The sequence below is a fragment of the Dendrobates tinctorius genome, unplaced genomic scaffold, assembly GCF_039654945.1.
Source record: "Dendrobates tinctorius isolate UK_male_01 unplaced genomic scaffold, ASM3965494v1 ptg000032l, whole genome shotgun sequence".
In the NCBI taxonomy this organism is placed as follows: Eukaryota; Metazoa; Chordata; class Amphibia; order Anura; family Dendrobatidae; genus Dendrobates; species Dendrobates tinctorius.
Window position 1 is genome coordinate 44,564,009 of NW_027361700.1, and position 20,723 is coordinate 44,584,731.

At 40.6% G+C, this 20,723-nt stretch overlaps 1 protein-coding gene across 1 annotated transcript in view; it reads left to right on the forward strand.

Annotated features, from left to right (window-relative positions):
- Nucleotides 1-19,752, forward strand: part of ADAM11 (ADAM metallopeptidase domain 11) — a 172,495-nt gene extending 152,743 nt beyond the window's left edge. The window contains exons 24-27 of the mRNA XM_073572858.1: nucleotides 1,569-1,683; nucleotides 2,263-2,353; nucleotides 2,473-2,490; nucleotides 19,234-19,752. Of these exons, the coding sequence (XP_073428959.1) occupies nucleotides 1,569-1,683; nucleotides 2,263-2,353; nucleotides 2,473-2,490; nucleotides 19,234-19,249 (240 nt within the window). The 3' untranslated portion in view covers nucleotides 19,250-19,752. The remainder of the gene's footprint in view (nucleotides 1-1,568; nucleotides 1,684-2,262; nucleotides 2,354-2,472; nucleotides 2,491-19,233) is intronic.
- Nucleotides 19,753-20,723: the final 971 nt, after the last annotated feature.

Genomic DNA, 20,723 nt, shown 5'->3' on the forward strand with positions numbered 1-20,723 from the left:
CTCAGTGCTGCAGGGTATTATCTCTGCACTTTTTTCAAAATTGGGTACAAGCAGGTTTAAATCGTCTTTCCACTCTGGGACTGAAAAGTCACATGTAAGGTCACCTTCCCAGGTGCCTTCCATTCACACCTTGCTGCCTCTTTTGCTCAGATCAACATTCTGATCCCTTTGGTTCCAAGATTGCCAATGGAGTGGGGCATGGTGGAGGGCAGTTGTAAATTTAAACCAGAGGCCTCAAACATCGTTTATGTAAATGGGCCGCATGTAGAAAAAAAATTGAAAGTGATGGGCTGCATTCCTTGTGGGAAAAGACAACATTTTTGACATTTCAGTGGTACCATTTTTTTTTCTACATGAGTTTTTGATCACTTTTTTTATTACATTGTAGCAGGAAAAAGCTACATTTTTCACATGTTTTGTATTTATTTTATAATGGTGTTCAATGTATGAGTTGTATACAGTTTTATAGTTTGGGTCATTCCGGACGTGGCTAATCCAAACGTGTACTTCTTTTTGTTTACTGTCGTTTTTACATAAAACAATATATTTAATCGCAAAACATTTTATTACTTTTTCATATTTATTTTGAAGATATTTTTAATTTTTACATTTTATCTTTAGTTCCTAATTGGAACTTTAACTTGCCTGATTACTGATCTGCAAGATATTAGATCAGTAAGTTTTACACTGACATTTTGCCTCTTAGACCCTGCCTATTGCAGTACCTTAAAATTAACCTGACCTGGAGGCCATTACTTGGCCTCGAGTTGCCAAGGTAACTGCTGGCATCCTTTGATTGTGGGATGCTGATAAACTTAAAGCCCTGCACCTGAAATAACCATCTAAATACTGTTAAATACTGCTGCCACTCTTGACAGTGGTATCTAAGGGGGTTATTCAACCACGATAGGTGCTAATACCAATTGTGGCTGTCATTGCAGGTTATTGGCTGTGATGTAAACCTGACACCCGATGATGTTGGTGCCGTCTCTGCTTGTGTGCAGTATGTTCTTGTATGGCAGTTTGCTGGAAGTCACCTCCTGCTGCGGTATACATGTATGGCGGATGTCGGGAAGGGGTTAATAAAATATCCTCCTTTCAATATTCAGCTATATAGCAATCCAGCAACATGGGCAGGAAAGAGACACCTCCGCACCAACACACTGCACTTTTAAACACTGTCCTCCAGCATGATGTTATTGAGGGCCACCAGCATGCTCCATCTATGGCCTGCTCTTTGCTATCCCAAGGATGCCCAACGGCTGCAGACGATAGCCTCAGGGGTCACATGCGGCTCCTAGGCCACTTGATTGAGACCCATGGTCTAAACCATGTCTCCTTGCCTCTTTTATCCCACGGCACAGTAAAGGCAGGGAAGGCATGGTTTACAATTACTTCTCCACTCCCTATGCCACTTCAATGGTCTTCTTGGAAGCAGAGGAGGCAGCAGAAAATGGAGGGCACCATGCAGTGTCATTGAAAAAACATGAAAAATGTACAGTGCCTTTTTAGTCCCAGGGTCCCTTTAATACCACTTATTTCTCCTCTGGTTTTCAATCATTATTTAGGTTTGCAGTAATGAAGGCAAATGTATTTGTCACTCTGACTGGACTGGAAAAGACTGCAGTGTATACGATCCACTTCCTGTTCCTAAAACCACTGGAGTTGTGGAGAGATCAAAAGGTACATTTCATGCACAAATCAAGCCTGTAATTCTCTCTGACTTCATAGACTATCTATTATGATGTTTTAAGAACCAATCATTGAATGCTTCAGGATAGAAGATAAATGTTCACAATGAATGTAAATGTTTGCATAGTATCCAGCATAAATATTTCTGTTGGATCGTGGAAACGGTACAGATGTCCTAATGATGTCACTGACAGTAATTTGTTTGGTAAAAAAAACTTTATAAATGGAAAGTAAAGAAAATAAGTGTCACAAGGCAAATTGCACTTAATTTTGAACTTTCACTGTCCACTTCTTGCTAAGAAAGTTTAGTATTCAAATAGCGTGTTCAGTGAGGAAGAGGACTGAAATTCTAGCGCTACTTATTGGAAATAACAATCCTGAAAGTCAATATTAACACTTTAAAGGGCCTTGCAATATGACTTAGGATAAGAAGTCAAACCAGAAACTCCATTTGCAGACACGTGTTTCAGGGTGTTTGCCCCTTTTCAGTGCAATGCCAGAAGTACTGAGTATTAGGGTCTAATTTTTCACTTGTCAATATCTTTTACTAAATCCACATTTTTACTGCAGGTCCCAGTGGTACAAATATTATCATTGGATCAATTGCAGGGGCTGTGCTCATTGCTGCCATTGTATTAGGGGGAACTGGCTGGGGTTTTAAGTAAGTAATCAGGCCTTTTGCCACTTTGAGGATAATATATTTGTGATTTAACATTGCATGTGAGAGAAACCTAATAATGGTATTTTCTTTCCTTTTTTCTCTTTCTTACACCTTGCTAGGAATATTCGAAGAGGAAGGTTGGTACCAGATACTTGCAAAAATGTGTTGCTTTTTGTACACCTTATTAATGACTATATAGAACAATACAAATGTCTTTAGTGAACAAAATATACCACAAACATTAATGAAAAAGTGGACTTACTCAGGTGGCAAAGAGGAGGGGCAGGCCGTAACAATATGCAATAGTAAGCCTCCGAAGCATATGTAAAGATAGGTAAATAAACAGGTACGTGTGGATATATCTATATACATATATATACTGCTCAAAAAAATAAAGGGAACACTTAAACAACAGAATATAACTCCAAGTAAATCAAACTTCTATGAATTCAAACTGTCCACTTAGGAATCAACACTGATTGACAATCAATTTCACATGCTGTTGTGCAATTGGGATAGACAACAGATGGAAATGATTGGCAATTATCAAAACACCCTCAATAAAGGAGTGGTTCTGCAGGTGGAGACCACAGACCACATCTCAGTACCAATGCTTTCTGGCTGATGTTTTGGTCACTTTTGAATGTTGGTTGTGCTTTCACACTCGTGGTAGCATGAGACGGACTCTACAACCCACACAAATGGCTCAGGTAGTGCAGCTCATCCAGGATGGCACATCAATGCGAGCTGTGGCAAAAAATGGTTTGCTGTGTCTATCAGCGTAGTGTCCAGAGACTGGAAGCGCTACCAGGAGACAAGCCAGTACACCAGGACATGTGGAGGGGGCCTTAAGAGGGCAACAACCCAGCAGCAGGACCGCTACCTCAGCCTTTGTGAAAGGAGGAACAGGAGGAGCTCTGCCAGAGCCCTGCAAAATGACCTCTAGGAGGTCACAAATGTGCACATGTTTGCACAAACGGTTAGGAACCAACTCCATGAGGATGATCTGAAACAATTTCCTGTTATCACCAACCATTCCCATTTCATCTAGGAGTATCCATGTAAATGGCCCACCTTGTATGTATGTATATGTGTGTGTATCTCTCTCTCTCTCTATATATATATATATATATATATATATATATATATTTTTAATATATATATATATATATTTATGCCAAAAGTGGTTACAAGTGTGCTGTCATGGTCACGTGTGTCTGGAAGCGCCTCCAGTGGCGAATTTAAATAATAATACGTGCAGGTGGATACACCGCCTCCACCTGGCGAATTTAGGTATTACACGTTAATATAAATTCTGGAAACCCCGCCTCCAGTACGGCGAATTTAAATAAGGGGGAACCTGGATACATTAACAATGGTGGGCCCTGCGATAGGGAATAGGGAAGTGGAGACCTCCTGAGCTCCCCTGAGCCAGTGTCCCTGCACTCCTTACGTTCCCTATACAGGCTCCGCACCTGTCGCCGCACGCGAACCTTAAACCCTTGCTCGCCCTGACCCTAAACCCTCACTAGGGAGTAGGCCGGTGCGGAAACTAATCCCACCACTGCACTAATAACACACATGAGGGAAAGAGACAATACAGGGGGACACCACTTAGCTTTATGCTCTGTGCTTATGCTCCTGCAACAGAGCCCTCCACCTGCGTGCGTCTTCTCCTCCACCCGGATCCATCACCATAACAGGATCCTTCACCATAGTGCAGCCTTGGAGCAGAGTCCACCACCAGTTGCTGCTGCTTAGTAACAGAGTCCCAAAGATGAGTTCAGCTTCTGCCACGAAGTCAAGCATGCTTGAGTCCAGCTCAGCAGCCAAGTCCCACATGGTGAGTGCCACTCTCCATAGTCGCCACTCCACCAGTCCACCACTCCTCCTGCCGACACCATCACTGCGACCCCACCACGCCATGCCAGCCCTTCGTCCAGACGCCATAGCTGACACACGTCCTCCCTGGCTAAGCTGCGCAGGACTCCTCCTCAGCTCCATCCTTCCACCAGGCTCTCACCAACTCAGAATCAATGAATGAATCAATCAGTATCACCAGCAGTGATTGCACACCCTGAGACTCAATTATAGAGCCCCACACCTGATTCATAATTACGTGCAAATTAAACCTAAAGTGCGATACCACTAACCACCACCGGGGACAGTCAAGTCACTTGGCATTTGCCAAAGTAAAAAAAGTTCACTCTGTGCTTTTAAAACTGTCAGATCCACGTCAGATCATGACATGTGCCTGCAGTATGGTCACATTATGTAGCCCCTCTCCCCGATAGGGTTGTCACATGAACAAAGTACATTTTAAATAATAACAGATCTTGGAAGATCTTGGATTAATAAATTCGACAATTAGATGTGTTATTAAATGTTCCCAGGATGAGATAATCTTATAAATGTGCCCCTGCTGTATACTGTGTAATGGCTGAGCCTGACCAGACAGAGCTGCTCCAGTTCTTGGTAGGCATGTACAACATTTCCTGTAGGAGCTCAGTGGGTGCCAGAGCTCCTATGTCACTTAACGATTTATGATGAGCTCACAGAGCTGGAAACACAGCTGAATCATTCCCGCCTGTGATAAAACATGCAGAAAAATATGTTTCTTCAGAAAATATCAGGTGCAAGCCTGCTCTCTTGACTGTTATACTCACTTATCATAAGTGAGAGCAAAGAACTGGAGCAGCTTTGCATGGTGGGACACAGCAAATAATAATACATAGCAGTGGCACATTTATGAGATTATGTCAGCACGGGAACATTTTGTTAACACCTCCAGTTTTACTTCTTATTATTCTCAGATCTGTTAATTAAAATGCACTTTGCTCATGTGACAACCCTTCTAATGAAAAGGAAACTGTGTCTCTTTAATGAAAAGGAAATTGTGTACTGATAAAATGCAGAATTATATGTAATAGTAATGAAAACCCATACAAAACTAATGCCTACCTTTACATATACCTCTGAGACTTTTTAACTATTGTACAGAATAGTATCATGACCTGCCCCTCCTATTAGCCATCTCTGTAGCTTCACTTTTCTATAAGTATATGTTGTAATTTTTGATGTTCAATAAGGAAATTTGTATTGCTTCTTGCTTGTTGTTTGTGGTACACATATTATTCTTAGGCTGGAGTCACACACAACGAATAAAAAATCGGTCCGATTTTAACGGTCCGAAATCGCACAAATGTTTCTTGACCAGTGATCTGTTTTTGGTGCGATTTTTCTTCATTCATCCGATTTTAATCACATGTAACCATCCGTTTGACATCCGTCTGGCGAGATTTTCTCGCAGACTTGCAAAATGGACATCTAATGGAGCCCTATGACAGGTTTTCAAACACAAAGGAATGAATAGATATAGACACATGGAATATATATATATATATATATATATATATATATATATAAATATAAATAATTCATGCAGTTCTTCATAGCAGAATAGCCACTGTAACATTTTCCGGCTTCTGTAAATTCATTCCCCTACCCGACATGAAATGACACATGGTTTACATATAGTTAACCATTTCATTTCATGTTTTTTTTTAACTATATGTAAACCATGTGTCATTTCATGTCGGGTAGGGGAATGAATTTACAGAAGCCGGCAAATGTTACAGTACAGTGGCTATTCTGCTATGAAGAACTGCATGAAATATATATATATTGTATTCTATGTGTCAATATCTATTCTTTCGTTTCTTTATTTAACCTGTCAGTGTGATTTTACTGTATTGCTAAATGAATTACCGGCTTTTTGTAAAGGACACCGGGTGCGATTTTATCGCAACTCACATATCTGGTCCATTTGTAATCCGATTTTTTATCGCCCCCATAGACTTGCATTGGCGAGTCCGATCCGAAAATCGGTGACAATCGCAGCATGCTGCGATTGTCTCAGTCCGAGGAAACGTTCAGAAAATAAATCGGATGATGGGAGCTGCCCCATAGAATAACATTGGGGCGAATGCAATGCGATTTTTTTTATCGCATTGCATTCGTCCGATTTAATCGCTAGTGTGACTCCGGCCTTACACCTGGGTCGGCATCTTAAGTATTTGATAAACTGCCAATTTTGCAAGGTTTCCAATCTACAAAGAATGGAGAGGTCTGTAATATTTATTGTAGGTACACTTCAATAGTGAAAGACAGAATCCAAAAAAAACTGAAAATCACATTGTATGATTTTTACATAATTAATTTGTATTGTATTGCATAAAATAAATATTTGATACAATAGAAAAACAGAACTTAATATTTAGTACATAAACCTTTGTTTGCAATTACAGAGGTCAGATGTTTCCTGTAATTCTTAACCAAGATTGTACACACTGCAGCAGGGATTGTGGTACACTCCTCCTAGGCAACCTTGAGTTTCAGCTCCCTTCAAAGATTTTCTATTGGGGTCAGGTCTGGACACTGGCCAGGCCACTCCAGGACCTTGAAATGCGTCTTATGGAGCCACTCCTTATTTGCCCTGGCTGTGTGTTTCGGGTCATTGTCATGCTAGAAGACCCAGCCACTACACATCTTCAATGCTCTTACTTAGGGAAGGAGGATGTTGGCAAAAATCTTGCGATACATGATCCCATCCATCCTCCTTTTAATATGGTGCAGTCGTCCTGTCCCCTTTGCAGAAAAGCAACCAAAAAGAATGTTTCCCCCTCCATGCTTTATGGTTGGGATGGTGTTCTTGGGGTTGTAATCGTCGTTCTGCTTTCTCCAAACACAGTGAGTAGAGTTGATACCAAAAAGATATATTTTGGTCTCAACTCACCACATGACCTTCTCCCATGCCTCCTCTGGGTCATCCAGATAGTTATTAGTGAACTTAAAACGGGCCTGGACATGTACTGGCAAGAGCAGGTGGACATTGTGTGCTCTGCAGGATTTTAATCCAAGATAGCATAGTGTGTTACTAATGGTAATGTTTAAGACAGTGGTCCCAGGTCTCTTCAGGTCATTGACCAGGTCCTCCCATGTACTTCTGGACTGATTCCTGACCGTTCTCAGAATCATCCTTTCCCCTGGAGGCAAGATCTTGCATGGAGCCCCAGACCAAGGAAGATTGACAGGCATCTTGTGTTTCTTCCATTTTCTATGCAAATTGCCTCTTCATTTTCTTCCATTTTCTAATAATTGTGCCAGCAGTTGTTGCCTTGTCACCAAGATGCTGGTCTATTGTCATGTAGCCAATCCCAGCCTTGTGCAGGTCAACAATTTTGTCCCTGGTGTCCTTAGACAGCTCTTTGGTCTTGGCCATTGGAGTGTGATTGTGTGGACAGGTGACTTTTGTACAGGCAACGAGTTCAAACAGGTGCAGTTATCACAGCTAATGAGTGCAGAGTAGGAGGGATACTTAAAGGAAAACTAATAGGTCTGTGAGAGCCAGAATTCTTGAGGGGTGGTAAGTGGTCAAATACGTATTTCATGCAATAAAATGCAATTAATTTATTTAGAAATCATACAATGTAATTTTCTGGCTTTGATTTTTAGATTCTGTCTCTCATAGTTGAAGTGTACCTACGATAAAAAAATTACAGATCTCTCCATTCTTTGTAGGTGGGAAAACTTGCAAAATCAGCAGTGTATCAGATATTTATTTTCCCCACTGTAGATATCGCAATATATTGTCAACTTAAAGATCTACAACAGAACACCATCATCCATTAGTAACTAATGAAATACTTTGGTCTGCGACGTCTGTCTTTGCCCTGTGCTTGGTATTGCACATCATGCACTTACAGATATGGTATTGTGTCTGAGGAAAAGACTTTGACAAATGATTTAGCCTCTTCTAGTCCAAGCTATTTTGGGCTTTCAGTACACAGTAATTTTTTTTAACATTACTGCATCCACTCCAAAGCAAACTTTCAGTAAGAAGTGCAGTGTACCACATACTAAAAGTGTGGAGTGTACAATCATCGACAAAAGTTTTGAGACTGACACAAATTTTCTTTTTTTACAAAGTTTGCTGCTTTAGTGTTAATGAAGCACAATTATAAGGTTTTTTTAAACTTTTATGGACAAAGACATTAAGTTTATGCAAAGGCTCAATACTTACAATATTGACTAGATATGGACAAACATATTTGAGTGGAATTGAACTCAAAGTTTACAAAAATCAGCATTCACCAAAATGCAGATTTTTTGTAATTTTCTTCTGTGCGGATTCAGCTAAATGGCAGCTGCTAAGCGCAATTTTCTGGACTATACAGGGCTATCAAAATGTTAAAAAATAAAAAATATAATTTTACTTGCCACTCACCTCTGCGACCACTCTGCTCCTCGCCATCACCTGTACAGTCCGTGCCGTATCTTCTGATCGCTGCCGCTCGCTGTGAAAAGTCCAGAAATTCTCAGCATTTGCGCGCAAGGTCAGGATTTCAGTGAGATTGGCGGCGATCAGTGACCCTAGAGCATCATAAGGGACATTAAATATGTGGAGAATAACTTCTCAGCAAATTGAATTTCTTGGGAAAATCCACGTGCACAGGCCAACTTAAATTTAGCCTTTTTTCTCATCTTTAGTATTGACTCTTAATTTTTTTAGATTTTGCTCAATTTCAGCTTCTGTGCCAAATCCTGACTGATAACAATCCATTATTGCACAATCGGTGCATGAAGTTTATCACAATTTCTTTTGTCTACCCACTTTTTGAGAATTGACCACAAGTTCTCCATGGGATGGAGATCTGGAAATTTTTATATTCAATTTCAATGTTTTATTCACCGAGCCACTTACAGTTGTGATCCCTTTTGCCTTGTGACATGGTCTCCATCATGCTGGAAAAAACATTGTTCATCATCAAATTGCTACTGGATTGTTGTGAGAAGTTGTTCTTGATGAATATTTAGATCCCATTCTTTATTCTTGGCAGTGATTTTAGGCAAAATTCTGAGTGAGCCCACTCAATGGATGAAAAGCAAACCCAAACAGGAGTGGTCTCAGGAAGCTTTACTGTTGGCTTAACACAGCACTCATGGCAGCGCTCTCCTTTTTTCTCTGGCCAATCATTCTTTCAGATGTCCCAAACAGTTTGATGGGGGCTTCATCAGAGAAAATAACTTTGCAGGAACTACAGTGATTGGACTGCAGAGGACTGGGGCAAAGTTATTTTCGCTAATGAAGCCCCCTTCTGATTATTTGGGACATCTGTAACAATGGAACACTAATTAACTTGGCTTATGATGGATATATACACATATAGTGTCAAGGGTTAATACCTTTTTGGCAGCATCTGAAATGGAAAGCCTTGCAATTTTGAAAGCCATGGCGGAAATAAGCAGTAGGTGACTAAAATAGAATTTTAGTCACAGGAAAACCTTTATGATTGTGAAATTCCTACCTAATAGTATGCCAAAATGGGACATATATTAGCTGAAAAAAATCTGCTATGTGTAGAGTTGTTGTGGATTTTGATGCAGATGTGCCACAGAATACATCTCAGACGTTGCAAAGGTTAAAATCTGCAGTGTAAAGTTTACATATGGCAAATGTAAGATTAGAATTGCATGTCAGTTTTGTACCCAAATATGAAAAGTTTTTTTGAAAGTTTTGGTACTTTTAGGCTATGTTTACACATTGTGGATTTGTTGCTGATCCGCAGCGTTTTTTGCGCGTGGAATTGCACCAAATCCGCAAAGGAGTGCTCAAGCAATGTTAGGCTGGTTTCACACTTGCGTTTTTTTTCGCGGGATTTTAGCGCTAAAAAACGCATGCGTTTTTTTTCCCTATACTTTGCATGGGATGCGCTTATGTGCGCATACACATGCGTTTGTATGCGTTTTTCCGCGCATGCGTTTTTTTGCGGTATGCGCTCAGGCGCACAGAATGCATCCTGTTGCATTTTTTGGGCGTCCGACTTGCCTAAAAAAAACGCATGCGCGCGCAATGCGTTTTTTTACAGCAAGACACCCATTATAAGTCTATGGGTGCGCATATGTGCGCATTGGCATGCTTATGTATGCGTTTTTTTGCGCATGCGTTTTTTTTTTTACCATTAGTTGGACAATGGAATTTAGGGGTTTGGGTTAGAGTTAGGGTTAGTTAAGGGGGTTTAGGGCTAGGGTTAGGGTTAGCTAGGGTTTAGAGTCAGGGTTAGGGTTAGTATGGTTTGGTTAAGGGTTAGGGTCAGGGTTAGGGTTAGTATGGTTTGGTTAAGGGTCAGGGTTAGGGTTAGGGTCAGGGTTAGGGTTAGTAAAGTCATGGTTTGGGTTAGTGTGAGGGGCCACCTAATGTTGGAAAAAAACGCAAACGCGGTAAAAACGCACTAAAAACGCATACAAACGCATAAAAACGCTGCGTTTTTTTCATGCATGCTCATAAAAATGCTTGAAAAAAACGCAGCATTTGTATGCGTTTTTTCAATGCGTTTTTTTGCGGGAAAAACGCGCTGCAAAAAAAAGCAAGTGTGAAACCAGCCTTAATCAATGGAAATCCAGAATTGGTGTGCATATGCTGCGGAAAATTGTGCACTGATTTGCATCGTTTTACTTTCCACAGCATGTCAATTCTTTCTGCGGATCTGCAGGGTTTCTGCACTCATTGACTCACATTGAGTCAGTCAAAACCGCAGGTCTGCATGCCAAAAACGCTGCAGAAAGGAAGGAGAAAGAGTGTGTGGGCGGAGAATATGTGCGTGTCTGTCTGTGGGTGTCTGTTTAGCCAGGCATCGTCTGATGGGACTACTACTCCCATCCAGCTATGTCTGCTGTCAAATATAACATCTGGCGACTGTGTTCAATTGTAAAATAAAAAAAATTAAAAAAAAACATTGATACTCACCAAACACCTAATCTCTGACACCCTCGATCTCCTGCAACAAAAATAAAATAATAAACCAACATATAATTACCTTTCTGCCATTGTCCATTTAATAACGAGTGTCCCACAATGATCTCACGTGTAGAACAGTCACATCGGGAGATGTGACTGCTCTACACGGCCTCCAGTGATACACTGACAGGATGTGACTGTTCTACACGTGAAATCGTCGTGGGATACTCAGTAAATGGAATACGTCGGACAGGGAGTATTTATGTTGGTTTATTACCGTATATACTCGTGCATAAGCCGACCCGAGTATAAGCCGACCCCCCTAATTTTGCCACAAAATACTGGGAAAATGCATTGACTTGTGTATAAGCCTAGGGTGGAAAATGCAGCAGCTACTGGTAAATTTCAAAAATAAAAATAGATCCCAATAAAAGTAAAAATTGAGACTTCAGTAGGTTAAATGTTTTTGAATATCCATATTGATTCAGGAGCCCCATATAATGCTGCATACAGATCATGATGGCCCCATAAGATGCTCCATACAAAATACACCCCATATAATGCTACACAAAGGTTAATAATGGCCCCATAAGATGCTCCATAGATTATGCCCCATATGCTGCTCCATAAAGGTTATGACCCCATAGGATGCTCCATAGATTATGCCTCCATAAGATGCTCAATAAGATTCTCCATAGATTATGCCCCCATAAGATGCTTCATAGATTATGCCCCATAACATGCTCCATAGATTATGCCCCCATAAGATGCTCCATAGAATATGCCCCGTGAGATGCTCCATAGATTATGCCCCCATAAGATGCTCCATAGATTATGCCCCCATAGGATGCTCCATAGATTATGCCCCGATAAGATGCTCCATACATTATGCCCCATATGTTGCTGCTGCCACTGCTGCTGCAAATAAAAAAAATGACATACTCACCTCTTGTCGCTGGGGGCCAGGTGCCGGTGTCACCGCTGGCTCAGGGCTCCGGCACCTGAGATATTTACCTCTCCCCATTCCAGCGCTGATCGCCACTGTCTGCCGCGTCCTCTGTCAGTGACTGTTCAGGCAGCAAAGGGCGTGGCACACACTAACCACGTCATCGCGCCCTCTGCTGCCTGAACGTCACTGACAGAGGACGCGGCAGACAGCAGCGAGCAGCGTTGGAACGGGGACAGGTGAATACTGCATATACTTACCCCCTCCTGGCGCGGTTTCTGCAGCCCCGTTCTCCCACGGTCTCCCTTCCTTCAGCGGTCACGTGGTACCGCTCATTAAAGTCATGAATATGCGTATATTCATGACTAATGAGCGGCACCACGTGACCACTGAAGGAAAGGCAGACCGTGTGAGAAGCGGGGGGCTGCAGAGATGCGCCAGGGGGGTAAGTATCATCTGACTCCCCCGCCGACCCCCTGGCTTATATGGCTCATGTATAAGCCGAGAGGGGGACTTTCAGCCCCAAAAAATGGGCTGAAAATCTTGGCTTATATGCGAGTATATACGCTATTTTATTTTTGTTGCAGGAGCCGAGGGCATTCATGCAGTAAGTATGGTAAGCTAGGATTCAATAAAGGAGTCTGAGTGATTATTTCAATTAAAGGACTTTATTCTTGCTGTGTCTTTATTTACCATATAACTATAGGATTAGCAATGGATAGTGTCTTATTGACACTTCTCCATTAGTAATCCGTGGGCTTGATGTCAACGGACAATACAAAGGTGACATCAACGCCACAAATATTACCCCACTTGCCACCGCTACAGGGCAAGTGGCAAGAGCGAGGCTAAGTGCCAGAATTGGCGCTTCTGATGCGCCACTTCTGGGGCGGCTGAAAGCTGATGTTTTTAGCCTGGTGGTCTTCTCTTGGCTTTGTGCAGTGGATGATTTCACAAACTCCCCTCTCCCGCTCTCTGACCACAACCTTCTTTCATTCTCTATCAAGAACTGCCAGGCCGCTCAGGTCACCCCCACTGTCCATATTTATAGAAACATACAGGCCATTAACACCCAGAAACTTATGAAGAACTTGCAGTCTTCATTGGCTCCTATCTCCTCCCTCTCATGTCCTGATTTTGCACTGAAGCATTACAATGAAACACTTAAAAATGCCCTGGATGAATTTGCACCTCCTTTACATAGAACAACACGACACAGACAGCGACAACCCTGGCACACCCTGCAAACACGTTTCCTGCAGCGGTGCTCCAGGTGCGCCGAACGTCTGTGGAGAAAATACAGTCTACACGAAGATTTCATCCATTATAAGTTTATGCTTAGAACATACAACACTGCCCTTCACCCCTCCAAACAAACCTATTTCAACACCCTCGTCACCTTACTATCCAATAACCCTAAACGTCTCTTTGACACTTTTCATTCCCTGCTCAACCCAAGAGTTCAGGCCCCAACCACGGAGCTTCGAGCTGACAGTCTGACAGGAAATTATCTCCCAATCAACTCATACCATGCACTGTCCTCACTCCCCCACTGCATCTAGCTCATTTTCTGATTTTGAACCAGTCACAGAAGAAGAAGTAAGCAGGCTCCTTGCATCTTCTCCCCCAACCACTTGCACCAGTGACCCATTTCCGTCGCATCTCCTCCAATCCCTTTTCCCTGCTGTCACCACTCACCTAACTAAAATATTTAACCTCTCTCTCTCTTCTGGTATCTTTCCCTTCTCATTTAAGCATGCCATCATACATCCACTACTTAAAAAAAACCATCCCTCGACCAAAACTGTGCTGCTAACTGTAGACCTGTCTCTAATCTTCCCTTCATCTCTAAACTCCTGGAACGCCTGGTCCACTCCCGTCTGATCCGCTATCTCTCTGATATCTCGCTTCTCGACCCTCTTCAATCCGGTTTCCGCTCTTTGCACTCTACTGAAACTGCCCTCACTAAAGTCTCTAATGATCTACTAACAGCTAAATCTACAACACTGTGGATCATCAGCTCCTCCTCACCATACTCCGCTCCATCGGCATCAAGGACACCGTTATCTCCTGGTTTTCCTCCTATCTCTGTGACCGCTCCTTTACTGTATCTTTTGCTGGTTCCTCCTCTTCCCATCTTCCCCTTACTGTTGGGGTTCCTCAAGGATCAATCCTAGTCCCCCTCCTCTTCTCTTTGTATACTGCCCCTATTGGTCAAACAATCAGTAGATTTGGTTTCCAGTACCATCTCTATGCTGATGATACCCAATTATACACTTCTCCTGATATCACGCCTGCCTTTTTAGAAAACACCAGCGATTGTCTAAACGCTGTGTCTAACATCATGTCCTCACTATATCTGAAACTGAACCTGTCAAAGACTGTACTCCTTGTGTTTCCTCCCTCTACTAATGCACCTATACCCGATGTTGCCATTTCTGTGTGTGGTTCCACTATTCCTCCCCAGCAACATGCCCGCTGTCTTGGGGTCATACTTAACTCTGAACTTTCATTCGCCCCCCACATCTGATCACTGGCTCGCTCTTGTTATCTGCACCTCAAAAACTGTTCTAGAATTCAACCTTTTCTTACTTTTGATTCCGCAAAAACTCTTACTGTTTCTCTTATTCATTCTCGTCTAGACTATTGTAACTCTCTTCTAATCGGTCTCCCTCTTGCCAAACTCTTCCCCCCTCCAATCTATCTTGAATGCTGCAGCCAGGATCATATTCCTCGCCAATCGTTATACCGATGCCTCTACCTTGTGCCAGTCATTACACTGGCTACCCATCCACTCCAGAATCCAGTACAAACTTATTACCCTCACCCACAAAGCTCTCCATGGCTCTGCACCACCCTACATCTCCTCCCTCCTTTCAGTCTACCACCTTACCCGTGCCCTCCATTCTGCTGATGATATGAGGTTAGCATCCTCAGTAATCAGAACCTCTCACTCCCGTCACCAAGACTATACAAGTGCTGCGCCAATTCTTTGGAATGCACTTCCCAGGTCAATACGATTAGTCCCCAACCCCTACAATTTTAAGCGGGCCCTGAAAACGCATTTATTCAGACTGGCCTACCGCCTCAACACATTAACCTAACTATCCCTGTGTGGCACAGTCAAAAGTTTTATCATAACTAGGTTCCCCGCATCATGTTCCCACATGCTTTATGCATCTATTAGCCCTCTGTGTCTGTACTGTTACACACGTATCATTATGGCTGGTCCAAACAATCAGGGCAATTGTTACCACCCACCTTTCGTGTCTACCTTTTTTCCTCATAGATTGTAAGCTTGCGAGCAGGGCCCTCATTCCTCTCGGTATCTGTTATGATCTATGTGATTATTGTTATGCTGTAATGTCTATCGTCTGTACAAGTCCCCTCTGTAATGTAAAGTGCTGCGGAATATGTCGGTGCTATAGAAATAAAATGTATTATTATTATTATTGGTGGGTGCCAATATACTTCCAGGCTATTAATGTCAACCCGCAGCGGTTTGCCTAGCCTTTGCTGATTATATTTTATAGGGGGACCCCATGTCAATTTTTTTCTGGAGTTTCCCTGTAAACTAGCCAGTAAAGACTAAGCAAATACATGTGAGCTGATACTAATAGCCTGGGAACCTTTGTGGCTATTGGCTCCTTCTCAGAATATTAATATCAGCCCTCAGCCGCCGGCTTTCCCTCTGCTGGTTATGAATGAAAATTACGCGGGAGCTCACACAATTTTTTTAAAACATTTTTTGAAAAATAAACATATTGCGTTTCACACAAATTTCGTGTGTGTGTGTGTGTGTCTTTTATTTAACTCTTTATGTACCATTTTATTAATGAGGGTATCTAGCTGACACACACACACATATATATATATATATATATATATATATATTATATTCAAACAATGTAAAAAACATATAGCCAGCTCACCATAAAGGAGTTCCTCTTAATGCAATAGTCGGTGTTCACCTTATATTCTGCACGGATCCAGGCAGGGAGTATGCCCCAACAAATAGAAATATAAGAGAATTGGGATCCAGCAAAAAGATGAAAGTTCACCAGAATTATAAAATCTTCTTCTTTATTAATCCATCAAATCATATAAAAAATATATGAGGAACTCCAATCAATTGGTAACATTCCAGCAAGGGACTACATGTTTCAGCACTATGTGCCTTCTTCAAGGTCCTATTTGAACTGAGCTCCAACACTGACAATATATCCTCCTTTGTGGAACATATTCAAATGACCCTTAATTAAAAGCAGTGAAACAAACCAGTTAAAAACACCTGAGTAGATGGTTAAAACTCAGTTCAAAAATATTGCTAGAAAAATACATATATTGAACATGTTTTATACATAGACCAATGATATAAACATTTGGTAATAAATCAACAGTGATATGGAATAACTGCCACAAAAAAAAAAATATATATATAAACATATATGAAAAAATACATCATGTAGTAGGCGCGATCTAAATATCAGAGACAATCACAAATATAACTCTCAAAAGGTATAATATATTAGAGTAGGTTTAAGATAGAGATATAATCTTTTAAAAACTAATATATGCACTCTATCTTTAAAAAAAAAAAAAAAAATTCCTTCTCTTATTTTCTTACTTAATATTGTGTAATAAGATCCATTCTACTGTTCAATCTGTCAGGAACTCTAGTCTCTAATAAAAAGATCCACCTACTTTCTCTAGAGAGGATTTTACTTTTATAATCACCAACTCTACGTGGTTTTGTAACCAACTCTATTCCCCTAAAGGAAAAGCTTTTTAAATCTCCTTTATGCACATTAGCAAAGTGTTTGGAAACCGCAGAGGCTCCTGCAATAGGCAAATTAACTCCATCCGACAAATGTTTTCGCATACGCTGTTTCAATGAATTAGTGGTGCAACCCACATATTGAAGTCCGCAAATATTGCAATCAATAAGATATATTACATTTTCTGTATTACAATTAATAAAAGAAAAAATCTCAAAGTTTTTTCCATTTTTTATAGAAGAAAATGTTTTTGTTTTAACAATATATTTGCAACACTTACAAATTTTTGCACCACAACCATAACAGCCTACAGTTTTCATCCAATTTTGTTTCAATTTTTTGTCTGGATCAGTAAATAAGCTTGCCGTCAACATAGATCCTATAGTAGGAGCTCTCCTCGCAACATATTTAATTGAATATTTTTTTAGTATTTCTTTCAATTCACCACTTTGTTCTAAAATGGGTAAATGTTTTTTAATAATGGAGACTATTTCTTGATACTGTGGACTAAATTTAGTGCTGAAAACTATACCCAAATCATTGTTATGTTCTTTGATATTTTTATATTCCAACAATTCCTGTCTATTTAAATTATCTGCTATGCCTCTCGCTCTTTTTAGAGACCAGTTTGGGTAACCCCTGGATTTTAATCTTTTTGCCAAAAATTCAGATTCTTTCATATAGGTATCTTTTTCTGTACTATTTCTTTTTGTTCAAATAGGACCGTGAAGAAGGCACATAGTGCTGAAACATGTAGTCCCTTGCTGGAATGTTACCAATTGATTGGAGTTCCTCATATATTTTTTATATGATTTGATGGATTAATAAAGAAGAAGATTTTATAATTCTGGTGAACTTTCATCTTTTTGCTGGATCCCAATTCTCTTATATTTATATATATATATATATATATTACATTCACTTATATTTGTTTTGTGTGTAAACATATTCTAACATGGTATGTAATGGTATTATGGTCTTCAATGGAGAATGTAAAAGAAGAGGTTGGACAAGAAATGACATCACAATTTTTTTTAATTTTTTTTTGCTAAATAATATCTTTATTTAGCTTAGAAAAATGCATACAAATCTGCATCAAAAACCCATAAAAACCAAGCGGAATTTCAACTGCGTTTTCTGCCAAGAAAGGCAGAATCCGCGCAGAATTTTACAAAAGCAAATTTGCAATGTGCGCACATACCCTAATAATATTTGCAGATTTTACATCTGGAAAATATGTACATAAAATCTACACATTATCCACCCTGTGAAAACATACCCTGAAGCTATGTTCACAGAGTTTTGAGATGTTCAAAAACTACTAGTTTTCCAAGCAGAAAACGTTTGATTAAAAAGCTCCTTTTGGGGGAGTTTTTGCTATTTCCTGATGTGCTTACTGAAGATGTTTTGAAGAGTTTTCAAAGTGTTTTTTCCCTGAACTGTTTTGGTTTTTTTTGCAGCCTCTTGATTGGCCAGTGCCTGATTTAGAGCAGATTCCATCATGATCCACTTTAATGAAGTTACAAACACACAAAAAGTGGCATTTTTCAGAACTTCTTCAGGGACAAAAAAACGTGAACAGCAAAGTGGATTTTTTATAGAAGGATCTTTTTTATAGGAGTGACTTGTTTTTGTGGCAGTTTGGAGGGGGGTGAAGCTCTACTTAAAAAAAAAATCTGTGCAAACATAGTCTAATAGTCACAAGAATCAGTCATAGGTGGGATATTGCCAGGTTATTTAAAGGGGTTGCCCACTACTCGGACAACCACTTCTTAAATACTATGTTCCCCAAACGAAATTTAAAAAAAAATACTATGTTCCCCAGTATAAAATAAAGATAACAGATACTCACCTCCCAACAGTTCTGGAGATGTTTGCACCAGGTCCCTCATGATATTGTTATGCCATATGAGCGCTGCATAGCTTATGAGCTGCTTTATTTGGACGAACCTCCAATTTCAAATGAAGTGTGAAAACTGCACCCCATTAGAGATGCTGTTTGGCTGCAGGGCTCAAGTAGCATAACAATGTCACACAAGCCTCGGGGACTTGCCGCTGACATAGCTTCAATGACACCGATGCAGGAGATTAGTTTGTTCTTTTTATTTTACACCTGATAATATGAGAAGGGATTGTCTGAGTAGTGAACAACCCCCTTTAATTTTAATATTCTGTAATAAAACAGTACACCAAACAAAACAATAAATGCAGATAATATTTTAATTTCAATAAAATTAGTGCCTAATCTGTTACAGGAAATAACAATTTACAGTAACAGCAGGTTATTGCATTACTAATTACTATTTGGAAATGAATCTTTAATGCATTGTATAAACTACTTCCTCTGCTTGTTTTCCAGGTCTGGAGGTGGATAGCCAGCGACATGTCTTATGTGACACTTTCTCTCGCCATCTGTCAATACTCTTTATCATTCCCATGACACCTCTAGGCCTTGCTGATAATGCAAAAGATAATGATAATACATTGGAGTGAGAAAAGAATGACATGTCTGCAGCAGGGATGCTACAATGGATATTTATGGGAACTTTCTCCCTGTCTTCCAGAACTGGAATTTATCTGTCTCTCAGTGGGACAGTAATATCCTACTACACAGGAGGTTTCTCGGATTTGCCAGTCAGTCCTGAAGGCTACTGCAATTTCTAAGAAAAAAGGACAGACCTTTTAAAACTTGTCACTGCCAATCATACACTTTGTTACTGGGAAGGACCAACTATATTTTTATTTATACCAATTAAAAACTATTGTATCTATCAAAGTGGCAATGATCCAAAAAAATCTCCTTATAGCGTCAGGATATAACTAACCACATGATACTCTCTCCATCAGTGCAATAAGCTATCAATAAAATATACATTACATTCATTGATTCCTGACCAATAATCATAGGACTGAATAACAAATAAAGTGCCCTAGTGCAATAAAGGTGAAAACGAAAGAAATTGTATGGATCTCACCCAATTCATATGCAGGCTGGCATCCATGTCACCTCCACATGTGTAGAAGCATACCTCAATCTACCCTGTCGAGCCCTCTGCAGTAGCTCCTACCCTAACAAGGGCAGTACCCAAGTAAGGCTTTTTCCACTGAAAAAATCCCTTCCCACCCGTTTTTTTTCTCTGTTAGGAGAAATCATCAGAGGAGTGTACTCCCTGTTGGGGAAGGCACCATCTAGGAGAGTCCAAAATTGCTCCAAAACAGAAAAGTAAAGAAAATGTCTCTGTGCTTATAAAGGTGCTGTGACCCCTTTAGTCAAAAGCTGGGGAGCAAGGAGCATATGACCAGATGTGACGTATCGGGTCCGGAGCCAGCGAATAACCCCGCTGTGGATGACTGGATGGAAATGCTGGGAATCGATAATAGATATATTTGGGGCTACTATAGTAACATAATATCTTCTGAGGAAAACACCTACCTGCCCTTCCCCCCCACAGGAAGTGAGGTTGTACGCCCTAACAGAGAGGGAAAGTTAGTTTATTTAAACCATCCAAGGGAAGGAGTGTGTGGTTTATCTCCCCAACTTTTGACTAAAAGGGTGGCAGCACTCTGTACCCTATAGAAATGCCCACCACTGTGGGATTCTTATGATATTTTTGATAAATCGGCACATTATAAGCACAGAGACAATTTCTTTACTATTCTGTTTTGGTCTCTCCTAGCTGGTGCCTTCCCCAACAGTGAGTACACTCACCTGATGATTTCTCCTAACGGAGAAAGAAATGCGCCGGGAGAGAGATTTTCTGTGGAAAAAGCTTTACTTGGGTACAGCCCGTGTTAGGGCAGGAGCTAATGCATGGGGAACGACAGGGTAGATTGTAGATTGCTTCTACG